Source organism: Gekko japonicus, unplaced genomic scaffold, assembly GCF_001447785.1.
Source record: "Gekko japonicus isolate JY-2015 unplaced genomic scaffold, Gekko_japonicus_V1.1 scaffold1176, whole genome shotgun sequence".
Lineage (NCBI taxonomy): Eukaryota > Metazoa > Chordata > Lepidosauria > Squamata > Gekkonidae > Gekko > Gekko japonicus.
In genome coordinates, this window is record NW_015174877.1 from 222,137 (window position 1) to 234,724 (window position 12,588).

The window sequence follows — 12,588 nt, forward strand, 5'->3', positions numbered from 1 at the left end:
GTAAATATTGGGCCCAGTTGATATTTCTGTGCTTCTATCCCTACATTAATCTGTCAGGAGAGCTTAGATTTGTTATTTCCTGTAGAGCTTACTTCCTCTAATAATTCCTAGTAACTGGATCATGTTACTTATGGCCATAGAGCTGCCAACACTGAACTGAGAAGTTCCTGGAGATTTCGGAGTGGTGCCCAGGGAGGGCAGAATTTGAAGGAGACGGAGCTTGGAGGGGATGTGCTGTCAGTCTAGGACAGTGTGGTCTCCAAACTTTTTGAGCCTTCAGGAATCCTTAGAATTCTGACTCAACATGGTGAGCGTAGCCTAGGGTTGCCAGACCCCCCTGGTCTTTGGGGGTTCAACTTGCTGCCAGCCGGTGGCAAAAGCCCCACCCCCAAGTGTCAACACCCACAGCCACCTCTCTTGAGAGAGAGGAGGGACAGGGGCAGCTGTGGGCCCCACACCCAATCCCCAAGCAGCATTACTGCTTGGAGATCAGGTGCGCGGGGCCCTCCGGCTGTGTGCACTTAAAGGAAACCCTTTAAGTGCAGGCAGCCGGGGGAAAGGGCCCCGTGCGCCCAATCTCTGAATGGCAATGCTGCTCGGAGATGGGGTGCACTGGGCCCGCTGGAGCCACAGCCAGCAGAACCGTCCCCGCAGGGGCAGGGCTTGGAGTTGGGGCATCCCCAATGTGACATCATCACATTGGGGATGCCCTGCCCCCTTCGGGAATGCCCTCCAAAGTCCCTGACTGGAGACAAAGATGGACCTGGCAACCCTAGCATCATAAAATGGCTGCCATAAAATGGCTACTGCAGGAAGCAAGTCAGCCACAAAATGGCCGCCGCAGCTTACCTTCAGTCACACAGAGAAGATCCTTGTGCTGTCGTGGCAGCTGCTGCCAGACTAATGTTTTTAAAAATCTACACAGCCTATCAAATTTCCAATGGTCAATCAGAAGCCCTGCTGAGCAAAAGCCCCACCTGGCCCCACCTACTTTCCAAAAATTGTTGGCCGGAACCTAGGGTTGCCATCCCCCCGATGGGGGTGGGATTTACCCACTTTCAGGGGGCCCAATCCACTGCCGTCCAGCCAGCCGGGGGGGGAGCCCACCTCTGAACAGTCCCACCTGCGCCAACGTGCCCAGAGCGATGACATCACTCGGAGGTGACGTCATCACACAGGGCACATCATGGGGCAATCGAGGAAAAATCTCTATGGTGCCGAAGAATCCCAGAGACAGGCCTGTAGCCGGGATTTTTTGTTTTGTGGGGCACAGATTTTTCTTGTGGGGCAACCATTATGAGGGAGTGAAGGGCTTTGTAAAAATAATATGTTGTCTCTATGGATATATGTACCAGTACCAAGAGGGCCTGGCGTGATGTGTTCCATGGGGTCGAAAAGACTGTGTGACTGAACAGCAACAACCAATACTGCATGTCATCAATATGCCAGAAGTAGCTAGGTTATACCTAAATAACACGCAAGCATGCTGAAGCATGGAAGGCTGTATGTTGGCGTGGCATTCAGAAGAAATCTAAATTTCAGTTTTACACACACACACCCCTTCATATCCACTCAGCTCAGTACCCCTGCTCCCCTCCCGGCCCTTCTCAAGGTTAATTCACTAGTCTATTGCTTAAGAATCAAAACCCTGTGAATCCTCCCGACCCTCCAAGCAACCAAGCCATCTCCTTCCCATACCAATCCCCACCCATGCCTTTTGTGGGACATGGCTATGAATTAAGGGGGCAGGACCCTGAGGCACCCCACTGTAGCTATGGGCCCGCACAGAGAAGAATAGGACCCCCACACACCGGCAGCCAGGTAAGACCTGGCAACCCTACGGGCACCAGAAAAGTTGCAGGTGGGCACTATGGCTCCTGCGGGCACCCTGTTGGGGATCCCTAGTCTAGGACTTTGTTTCTATTTGAAACACCTTTCAAAGATGCCATTTTCCTCCAGAGGAACTGATCTCTGTAGTCGAGAGAGCATTTATAATTCGAGAAGAATTCCATGCCCCACCTGGAGGTTGGTTATCCTAGCCATGACTGTGGTGAATTTTAGCCACCCTCACTCATTCAGGGAGTGCCTAGTTAAACTGCCTGTTCACACATGTAGGAATATCCAGATTGGGTTAAACATACACACACACACACACACACACGCATGTTTAAAGTTTCCTGGCCAGAATTAGGATGATGTCAATCTTCTCTAGCAATTGATGAAAATTCTATGCTGATGTTGCTTCTGGGAAAAACCCAGATGTGACATGAGTCCTCCCTAGCAATTGTCCAGGTTTTCCCCTGAAGCGACATAAGCCATTGCTGACGGCGCCCCCATGACCCCACCCCCTCAATCAGAAACAATTGGGGGGCACTGTTTGGGGAAACCCATGTATCCTATGGGATATGTCTGGTTTCCCTAAAAGGCCCAACAATGGTTACTATCCTAATTGGACACTGCACATACTGGAACTGAGGAGAACCTACTGTTGGAAATATGTGAGGTGCAAAGTTTGGATTTCAGTCACTATAGGGTTAATCTGCTTTACCTAGTGTACTATTGTTTAGACTGACCTGGAAGGGAAACTTGGCTCAGAGCCAATGAGAAGATAGCCTGGGGGAATCTAAGTCTGTTTACTGGCAATCATTGGTTACTGTGTTCAGATGACTTACTTTGGTGTAGTGGTTAAGTGTGCGGACTCTAATCTGGGAGAACCAGGTTTGATTCCCCACTCCTCCACTTGCACCTGCTGATGTGACCTTGGGTCAGTCACAAGCTCTGGCACAGCTGTCCTTGAAAAAGAGCAGTTTGTGTCAGAGGTCTCTCAGCCCCACCCACCTCACAGGGTGTCTGTTGTGGGGAGGGGAAGGGAAAGGAGTTTGTAAGCCGCTCTGAGACTCCGAGTGAAGGGCGGGGTATAAATCCAATCTCCTCCTCCTCCTCTTCTAGGGGTCAAGAAGAAGGAGATTCTCCATTGTTTGTGTGACCATGTGTTCTGTGCTGTAAGGATGTAAAGATGTAGGTCTAGATATCTCTTTTGTCTTGTAGCTTTCCATGTGAACCCTTCCCTTAGAAATAAAGATTTTTACATAGAAAGAAATGTCTCCTCTCCAGTGAAGCATAGATCCATTGCAAACGCTGAGTATTTAAGTATTTTTGCCTATTTCCCCCAACACATACAACTTGTGTGATTGTCTGACACAGAGTGGGGATCCAGACCTAACCTGTGTACTCTACAATGTGTGAAGAGGTGTTTTGCTTTTATCATCCTGTTACCTGCCCTGTGCTTCGATGAACGGGGCGGGTTCCAGGTTAAATAAATAAAGCTAAAATAAATCAGTACAAAGGCTGCCTTGGGCAGCTGACAGAAAGTGAAGCTAGCTATTATAAAAGCACTTCCCGGCTGGGCAAGTCAAGCATTACAGCATTACAAGGCCTCAGAATCACTTGCTTGTCATCCTCCTTCTCCTCTGCCACCCCCTCTGCCCTTTCTGTCTTGAACTAAATGAACAAAATAAATTTGCTGCCATGGCAACACAAAGTCAAATGCTGTTGCCCCAAATATGGCTTTTTTTGTTGTTGCAACTGCTGCAAACCTGTGTGTCAAACACTCTCCCTACCTGGTGACATGCTAATAGGACTTACTGAGCTAATGTTCTCATAAAGCAATGTAATTGGGCTGAACCTAATGCAGCTGGAGTCATTTGGCAAGAATAAACTTGCAGATGAGTATCACCTTCCTAATGTGGAAAAGCACATTTTCTGGTGATGCCCCCTCCCCTTTTCCCCCTTGTTTTATTCCCAGCCCTGGCTAATTCACTTTGCTTTTGGTATAGCCTCTTTTCAAATGGAAGGTATCTGATATATTTTAAAAAATGGAGGCAGATGTGCTGCTAGAAATCTTTGAGGACTGAACCCCAAAATCTGCTTGATCTGAGGGCACCGGGGTATTGCCCACCCAGAGTACTCATTGGACCCACCCCAAATTTATTTTAAAAATAATCGTTTAATTTGTGAGACAGGACCAAAACAGACATTACAGAGATCACAGATCTTTGTTCATCTGGAAAAAGTAAACTGCAGGATAAGATAGTTGTGTTTTGGATTGGGGCCACACCCAAGAAGGGGTTCAGCCCAGACTTTTAATGGCATTAAAAACCTTCAGTCCCAGGCAGCCACCCGAAATTGCTTTATGTTTGGGGGAGCAAAATGCCCACTCTGATGGCCCACTGAAGTCTATCTGCATCAGTCCTCTCTCGTGCTCATAGTAAACTATCATTGTTGTTAAATGAAGGAATGTGACACCTCATTTTTTGTAAATGCTGTCAAAATCTTTAAAAAATAATTCTACTCTTACCTGGGCCAGGTATTTCTTGGTGGAATTTGTCTCTGAAACAACGGTCTGTGTTCGAGACAAATACGGCACTGGAAATGTAATGCTTGCTGGGACCTTCAAAGTCTACTATTTCATACTGGCCAGGTCCAGGGGAAGGGGGAGGGTTGGACCGAGGAGCAGGTGGGGCTGAGAAGTTCAAGGTGTGCTTTCGCCTAGGAGAAACAAACAGAGTTGCTGTTCAAACAGACTTTGGCTTTGAGTGAAACATAAGTAGTTTCAAGTTGAGTTATATGGTAAAAGGTAAAGGTTTCCCTTGCTCGAAAGCCAGTCGAATCCGACTCTAGGGTTGTGGTGTTCATCTCCGTTTCCAAGCGGAAGAGCCAGCGCTGTCCGAAGATGTTTCCGTGGTCATGTGGCCGGCATGACTAAACACCAAGACGCATGGAACGCTGTTACCTTCCCAATGAAGCGGTATCTATTTATCTACTTGCAATTTATTGCTTTCGAACTGCTGGGTTGGCAGGAGCTGAAACCAGAGACGGGAGCTCACTCCATCATGCGGCACTCGGGTCTCGAACTGCTGAACTACCGACCTTCCAGCCTGCAGTTCAGCATCTTAACCACTTGAGCCACCGCAGCTCCTGCGTTATATGGTACATTATCATAATTCAGAACAGAGTTGGGTGTGCTTAAAACCAATGACTGCCATGTTAGGTCGCAGCTAAAGATTAGAGATTCCCCAAGAAGCATCACGTCAAATTACAGTAGGGTGCCACTGGGTGCAAAATGGAAGGCAAGCAACTATTTTTGTAGATACATTCATAGCAGTGTCCCCGGATGTATTTCAGCATCAGAAGAGGCGGGGATGCCTTTAATAGGTCTCCCAATTCAATTGGATCTGGAAGGCCAAATATGGCTTTACAAACCATCAAAACTGGATAGAAATGAAGGATAAAGATTGGTGCTCAAACCAGTGAGCCTAAAACTCACCAGGAACCTCCCCCTTCTGAGTGATGACCTCCACACATGTCCCCACAAGACCACAAAAGGTCCTGTCAATGAGACACACACCCGGAATGCCATGCTCAGAATATTCATGTACACACAGGCCAATTCAGATCAGGATTGTGGCACTTGGGAAAAGGGGGCTTAAGCCATCTGGCCCATGCCATTTTCCTGTCCAGGATAACAGTGCAGCAGGAAGTGCTTAAATCCCTGTCTCGCATATACCATGGCCCTGATCAGGGCTCTTTTTGTAGAAAAAGCCCAGCAGGAACTCATTAGCATAATAGACCACACCCAACAGCAGAAACTCATTCGCCTATTAGGCCACACCCCTGATAGCACAACTCATTGGCATATTAGGCCACACACACCCATGTTACCAGAAGTGTGGTCATCCAGCCACACCCACCTTTTGCTTGTTATTCTGTTTACCTTGATTGTTGTCAAAACCCAGGGCCTTTTTTTGTAGCAGGAACTTATTTGCATGTTAGGCCACAGACCCCTAATGTAGCCAATCCTAATGAGTTTCTGCTGTTAGGTGTGGCCTATTATGCTAATGAGTTCCTGCTGGGCGTGGCCAACTCAGGAGCCAGCCAGAACTCCGTTCCTGTGTGTTCCTGCCCAAAAATAGCCCTGGTCCTGATCTGAACTAAGTCCCCATGTCCCTGGGGATTAAGTTCCCAGCACTGACCTCCCCGACTACATCTATTGACACACCATGCGTCTACCATGTGGACTTCATAACACGTGAACTGGCTCACAGAGTGTTTACCTTGTAAGAGCACATCACTCAGCTGCCATCTTGATCACCTAAGAGATCAGCACTGTTGGAAGGGAGCTCACTGATCTCTGTTAGAACAGAACTGTAGATTTCAGATTTTCTACTTTCAGGCCACTTTCCACACTGAGTTGTCTGCTGAGAGAGTCCCCCTGTGCATTGCAGAGTTTTGAGGCATGTTTTCAACCAGACACACCCTCAGTTCACAAGGGACACTGGCTAAGCCCAAACTGCTAGGGTGTGTATCTACTCCACCTGTTGTTCACTATTTTGTTTTGTCCATTTATTTAACAAGATGGAATTTGCTCTGACAAGGGGAGGGGAAGTTGCTTCCTGATCAGGGGTCCACTAGGCAGCCCTAAGTGATTGTCCAGGGCACCAATAGCGGAAGGGGACCAACCAGCCCTGTTGCCGCCCCTCCTATGCATCGAGGTCTACCCTGGGAGGCAGCCCTGGCCCCAGTGGGTGGCCAGCAGAGAGCCTGCTCTTTCCTTCCTTCCTTCCTTCCCTCTTGGGGGTGGGGGCAGGGCAGTTCTCCTGGCCCTCCTCACCTCTGTAAGGAGAGCCAGCAGCTTCTCCCCAGAGTGCAGGGGGGAAGGAGAGTGGGCACTATCTTCCTGCCCCCATGAAGCCCAGGGGGATGAGGGGGCTGGCTGCTGCTGCCCAGTCACCGGGGACAAGGATGGTGGGCACCGTCTTCCTACCTTCCCACAGCCCAGGTTGATGGCTTGGGCATCCTAACCTAGGGCACCCAAAATCCTTGGGCTGACCCTGTTCCTGACTGACAGACAGGTGAGCCAATCAATGCTCTGCACCGCTCCAAGAAAAGGTGAGGGTTGCTTCACAATTCAGCCACCCTTTTTTTACTTGGAGCTGTTCAAAGCTGGTTTCTACTCTATACTAGAACAGCAGATTCCCCACTAAGCCTAGTTCTTAGAAGGTTATATCTGCATCTGATTGGCACTGAATACATTTCTGCTATGGGTTTACCACTAAAGTTATGGCTTCACAGATGCTCCCTTGGAATTATGATGATTAGTTTGAAGTATTTCGGGGGTGAGGCTGGGATTGTCCTACTTATAAATGATGTCCATGTTGCTTTGTACACCAAGGAAACAACTCCCATGAGTCTGCTGCAGAACCTTTCTATTTCACGAAGGAAAGTGCCTTCAGTCAGACCAAGTATGGGTGCTAATATCCATCACTTTATCTGCTTGGCGCTGAATGTTATATGTTACATTCTCAATTTTGCATGGGGTGCAGGATAGTCCCCAGTAAACTAAATGTGCACCCTAGAATGCACCATAATAAATCTCCCTTATATGTAAAAGCCGAATGGTGGTGGCACTTCTCTAGAACATTCCATAAGCTCCGGAATTGGTTGGCGCCCTGGTGTGTCACTCAGAATCTGTCCCTATTCACTGGCTGCATTGCTTGAGTCTCGCCTCCAACATTCTAAACAGTTTGCTGTTCCCCTCCCCCCCATAGCCAGTCAGAACACAGAGGTTATTTGCATATGCAGCCTCATTGGCCTCTGCCTCAGAACACAGAGGTCGTTTGCATATGCGACTTGATTGCTGTTCTGAGGTAAAATGTGTCCAATCTCCAGGTGAGGGCTGGAGATCACTCAGAATTACAACTGCTTTCCAGATGGCAGAGATCAGTTCCCCTGGAGAAAAGGGTGGGCTCTGTATCCTTATATGCTGCTGAGGTGGCCCCCGTATGACAGCCAATGTGACGTAGCAGTCAAGGCTTCAGAGCACGGGAGAGGCTGCAGGTGTGTAGGGGGTGGAAAGCTGAAGAGTGAGGGGAAAATAAAGGTAGGTTGATGATTGGCTGGGAAGGAGATAGGGTTGCCAACTCCAGGTGGGAAATTCCTGGAGATGTGAGGGATGGAGCCAAAGAGAGGGTGAGGTTTCAGGAGGCGTGGGACCTTGGACAGGTACAAAGCCATAGACTCCACCCTACAAACCAACCATTCCCTTCTTGGGAACCATTGTTGCCAATCTCCAGGTGAGGGCTGGAGATCACTCAAAATTACAACTGTTCTTTAGGTAGCAGAGATCAGTTCCTCTGGAGAAAATTGTGGACTCAGTGTCATTAACCCTGCTGAGATCGCCACAGCACATTGACACTGAGTGTCCAAGGCCGGGGCACCCGCCCAGAGCCTCTTTCTAGAGGTCGTTGTATTTATTTCCACAACGAGCCTTTTTCCTAGTAGACTTATATTGAGGATACCCTTGGTAAGCTTCCAAGAATCCCCAAAGTCAGTGTAATGTAGTGGTTAAGAATAGCAGACTCTAGTCAGGATAACCGGTCCTGGTTTGATTCCCCACTCCTCCACATGAAGCATGCTGGGTAACCTTAGGTCAGTCACAGTTCTCTCAGAACTTCCTCAGCCGCACCTATCTCACAAGGTGCCTGTTGTGGGGAGAAGAAGGGAATGTGATTGTAAACCACTCCTCAAAGGTAGAGGTAGAGGAAAGTGGGGTATAAAAACCTGCTCTTCTTTCTAGGAATACAGTGTGTGCACCACTAAGATAGGCCGTGCATGTGCTATTGTGGAGCATATAGTGTGCACCCTTTGTGGTGGTGGTAGCCGCCTCTTCCAGCCAGGCCAGATTAGGACATGCTAAGACCCTAAACTATAACAAGTTCAAGGGGCTCCATACCATTACCAAAAATAGTAATTTAATTTTTGTTTTGTTTTTTGCATTTTGATAGACCCTCACTACTTGAGGTCCTAAACTGTAGCTTGCTTAGCTTCTGCTTAAATTCAGCTCTGTCTCCAGCACCTTTTGTGTTTGGTAAAGAGAATGATTGCATATCAGTCTCTCTTACTTTTTCTTCCTGAATTGGAGCTGGTGCAGCCAAGTTAACTCTGCTGCAACACCCATCACACCAAGTCCAACCAAGTCAATAGGGAAGACTGACAACGGGATGAGTATTTTCTGACCAGTCTAGTCCTGTTCTGGCTGAAAGCTGCAGCCCGGGGACTTTGGTGAGAATAAACTGGAAGGGACACATTGAAATCCATGGGACTGATCCAAGACAAACTGGTCTTGACTCCCTGCTGGAGTTGATGGCTTTGCACCAGCTGCTGCTCTGGCCCCAGAGGCATTAATCACCTTGACATAAATGGGAGTTGGATTAGCCTCCACGGGGCTGATAGGTCTGGTATTTTCTGCCAACACAGATGGATGTTCCTTTGCCCCGTCAGGCTTGATTTACATCTTCCCTAAGTCATGTTGGTTTATTACATGCTAAGCCCGTGCCAGTTCCCCCTCCCTCTTCCTCTACAAAGACCTGTATTTAGAAAAAGACATGAGATGTAGTAAAGATACCCCTGACCACGTGCAGAGGGCTCCAGCTATGAGGAGCACAGGGGCAGGAATGAAAAAAAGGTAGATCTTAATCTTATCTCAAGCAAACCAACATGGCTGTTTACAGGACCGGTTGCCATAAAAAATGGCTTGGTTGAGTAACTGACTGATAGTTAGATCTATTAGACCTCAGCATGAAGGGTGCGTGCGTGCGTGCGTGTGGGTGGGTGGGACTGCGCACACATGACCAGGGAAGTGAGGCTCCTTACTAGATGAAAGTAAATATTCACTTTCTTCCTTGCCATAATGCAGCTGGGACTCCTGCAAGTCTGGCTCCCTAATTTTTTTTTTTACCTTCCACTGTTCCCATATTGCAGCTCAGTTATGGACAGAGAAACTTATCTGTGTAGTCTCAAGATCAGTGGTAACTCAGAGAATTCTTCAGGCCTCATCTGGAGGTTGGTAAACCTACATGGAGTCAGGGCTATTTTTCGGCAGGAACGCACAGAAACAGAGTTCCAGCTGGCTCCCAAGTTGGCCACGCCCAGCAGGAACTCATTAGCATAATAGGCCACACCCAACAGCAGGAACTCATTAGGATTGGCTACATTAGGGGCGTGTGGCCTAACATGCCAAGGCCTTCCTGCTACAAAATAGGCCCTGGGTTTTGACAACAAACAAGGTAAACAGAATAACAAGCAAAAGGTGGGTGTGGCTGGATAACCACACTTCTGGTAACATGGGGGTGTGGCCTAATATGTCAATGAGCTGTGCTGTCAGGGGGTGTGGCCTAATAGGCGAATGAGTTTCTGCTGTTGGGTGTGGCCTATTATGCTAATGAGTTCCTGCTGGGCTTTTTCTACAAAAAAACCCTGCATGGAGTTATAATAAAAGGTGCTTCTGAGAATGGGCAGAGCGCCTTTCTCTCATTACTGAGCAGCCAGCCACCTTCGGACCTACACAACTGAAATCAGAAAGAAATCAAGGCAGGCAGGCAGGAGAGTCTGAACCCAGCCCTTACTGATATTGTTCCACTGAAATGAACTGAAAGCCCTCAAAGGCTTTTACCATAGACCAGGGGTCCCCAACGTGGTGCCCACGGGCACCATGGTGCCCACCAACACCTTTCCTGGTGCAGGAGGTTGCCAGTTCCATCAGAAACACCAGTGGGGGAGATGGGGGGGGACGTTCCAGGCGCAGGAAGTGTTGGCATAGAACGTGCCTACATCACCCAGAAGTAACATAGGTACATCGGTAATGTTGGGGGCAATGCTCTGTTTCTTGGGCAAAACTCTATGGTAAAATCAGCCTCAAACCATAGAGTTTTGCCTAAAAACCAGAGCATCACCTCTCAGACGTCACCAATGTGGCTACGTCACTTCTGGGTGAAGTAGGCATGTCGTGTGTATTTCCGGTGATGTCACTGTTTTTTTGGGGGGGGGTTTCCTTTTGATGGCCAGCTGCCAGCAGTGGGTAAAAGCCTGCAAAACTGGGGGATCCCCTGCCCCCAACTAGGGACTGCTGCCATAGAGGTATAGCGTGACACCTCCTGTCCTCTCCGCACAGAATAATGGCAGCTTTTAGTTCCTTTTAAGGTCATATGTGACTGCAGGCTGTCTTTCTTTAGCATTGCTGTCTCTGTCTTCTTGAAAAGTGAACTTGCCATAATTAATTAATTGATTGTTTCCCCAAATTAATGTTTCCTGCTCCTCCCATGAACTCAGAACTAGAATGCCTTTGAGTGCCTTGTAATACTGTAATGTTTTTATTAGTTACTTTTGAAGTTTATTTATTTACAGGCTGCTTTTCTCCCCAATAGGAAGCCAAAGCCATTTACAACATTGTTCTCCCCTCCATTTTATCCTCATTGCAACTCTGGGAGGTTGGATAGGCTAAGAGTGGCTGTCCTAACATCACACTGAGAGCTTCTACAGCATAACCCAGGACTCCTAGATCTTAGTCCGACTCTCTGAACCCTATGCCACCAAGGCTTTGCCTTCAATGTACATGGTGCTCTGGTCTAGAGTGACACAGCAAAAAAAAGTAGGTCTCTGCCCCAAGAAACTTCTAAATAAGTTAAAATGTTCCCTCCACTGTTATTTTTAATACCTTCAGATGAAGAACGCCCCACCTTTTACAATGCATCAGGACCAGATATTTTTCTTTTAAAAGAGTCTTGATGCCGACTCTTTGGGGCATGGGTACACCTCTTCTGCTCACATCAGTAATGCAGGTCAGAACTCACACGCCAAGGACCTTCCGCCGTACTGGAATGGGGCTCCCCGTGTGCTGATAGGCTGCAGGCCCTGGGCTCAGGGTCTCTGTTTTGGTTTCACGAGTAGTTCTAGACTTGAAGCAGGACATCAGTACTGCAGGTGACTGCCGGATGAAAGAGTCATTAATTTGGTAATGACCTAAATTTAAAACAAATATGGAAACTGTCACCAAAATTGGCTTATCCAAGTCTTGCACTGCAAAATTGCCCTCTAATGATAAACTAGTGCACAGTGGATACTTTGAACAGACATCCCCAACCTTGTTGAAACCGTGTGCACAAAATGGCTGTCAGGAGGGCCAGGGCCAGTCACAAAAAATTGGGAGGGCCTACAAAAGCTTAGGAGGCTCCAACCCAAGTGTCCTCCTATGATGGAGGCAGTTGTTTCCAAACAGGTGCCCCCTGAAGACGCAAAGGTTCCTGGGTTCTGAAGCATCCACTGGGGGGGGGGGGGCAGGACTGGCTTCTTTTGAGGAAGAAGTAAGTGGGAGCCATAACACCCATGGGCAACACACTGTCAGGACCCACGGTCAAACAACAGAGCACACGCTTCTTCGAAGGTTTTACTTTATTGTTAGCACTATGGTAGCATAAACACAGGCACTATTAGGAATAACTACATCATAGAAAGCTGAGAGATATATAGGGTATTCAAAAGCACCCCCACACACACCTATGGGCCAATTGGCCTGACTCCTGCGGGCGGGAAAGAGGACCAAGGCAGTTAGAGCCAAGGCTGGGAAATGAAACTAGTCTCACAGTTAATTGATGGGAAGACACTACACAGGCTGGCTACAAGGTCAGTGATAACGAGGGGCAGAAGCGAAAAGGAAGGAATGCGGCAGCAACTGGCATACAGGTCATGAAAGCG

At 48.1% G+C, this 12,588-nt stretch overlaps 1 protein-coding gene across 1 annotated transcript in view; it reads right to left on the reverse strand.

Annotated features, from left to right (window-relative positions):
• STPG1 (sperm-tail PG-rich repeat containing 1) overlaps positions 1 to 12,588 on the reverse strand; it is a 69,833-nt gene that overhangs the window by 9,410 nt on the left and 47,835 nt on the right. The window contains exons 6-7 of the mRNA XM_015424852.1: positions 11,688 to 11,856; positions 4,358 to 4,548 (exon numbers count right to left, since the gene is read on the reverse strand). Of these exons, the coding sequence (XP_015280338.1) occupies positions 4,358 to 4,548; positions 11,688 to 11,856 (360 nt within the window). The remainder of the gene's footprint in view (positions 1 to 4,357; positions 4,549 to 11,687; positions 11,857 to 12,588) is intronic.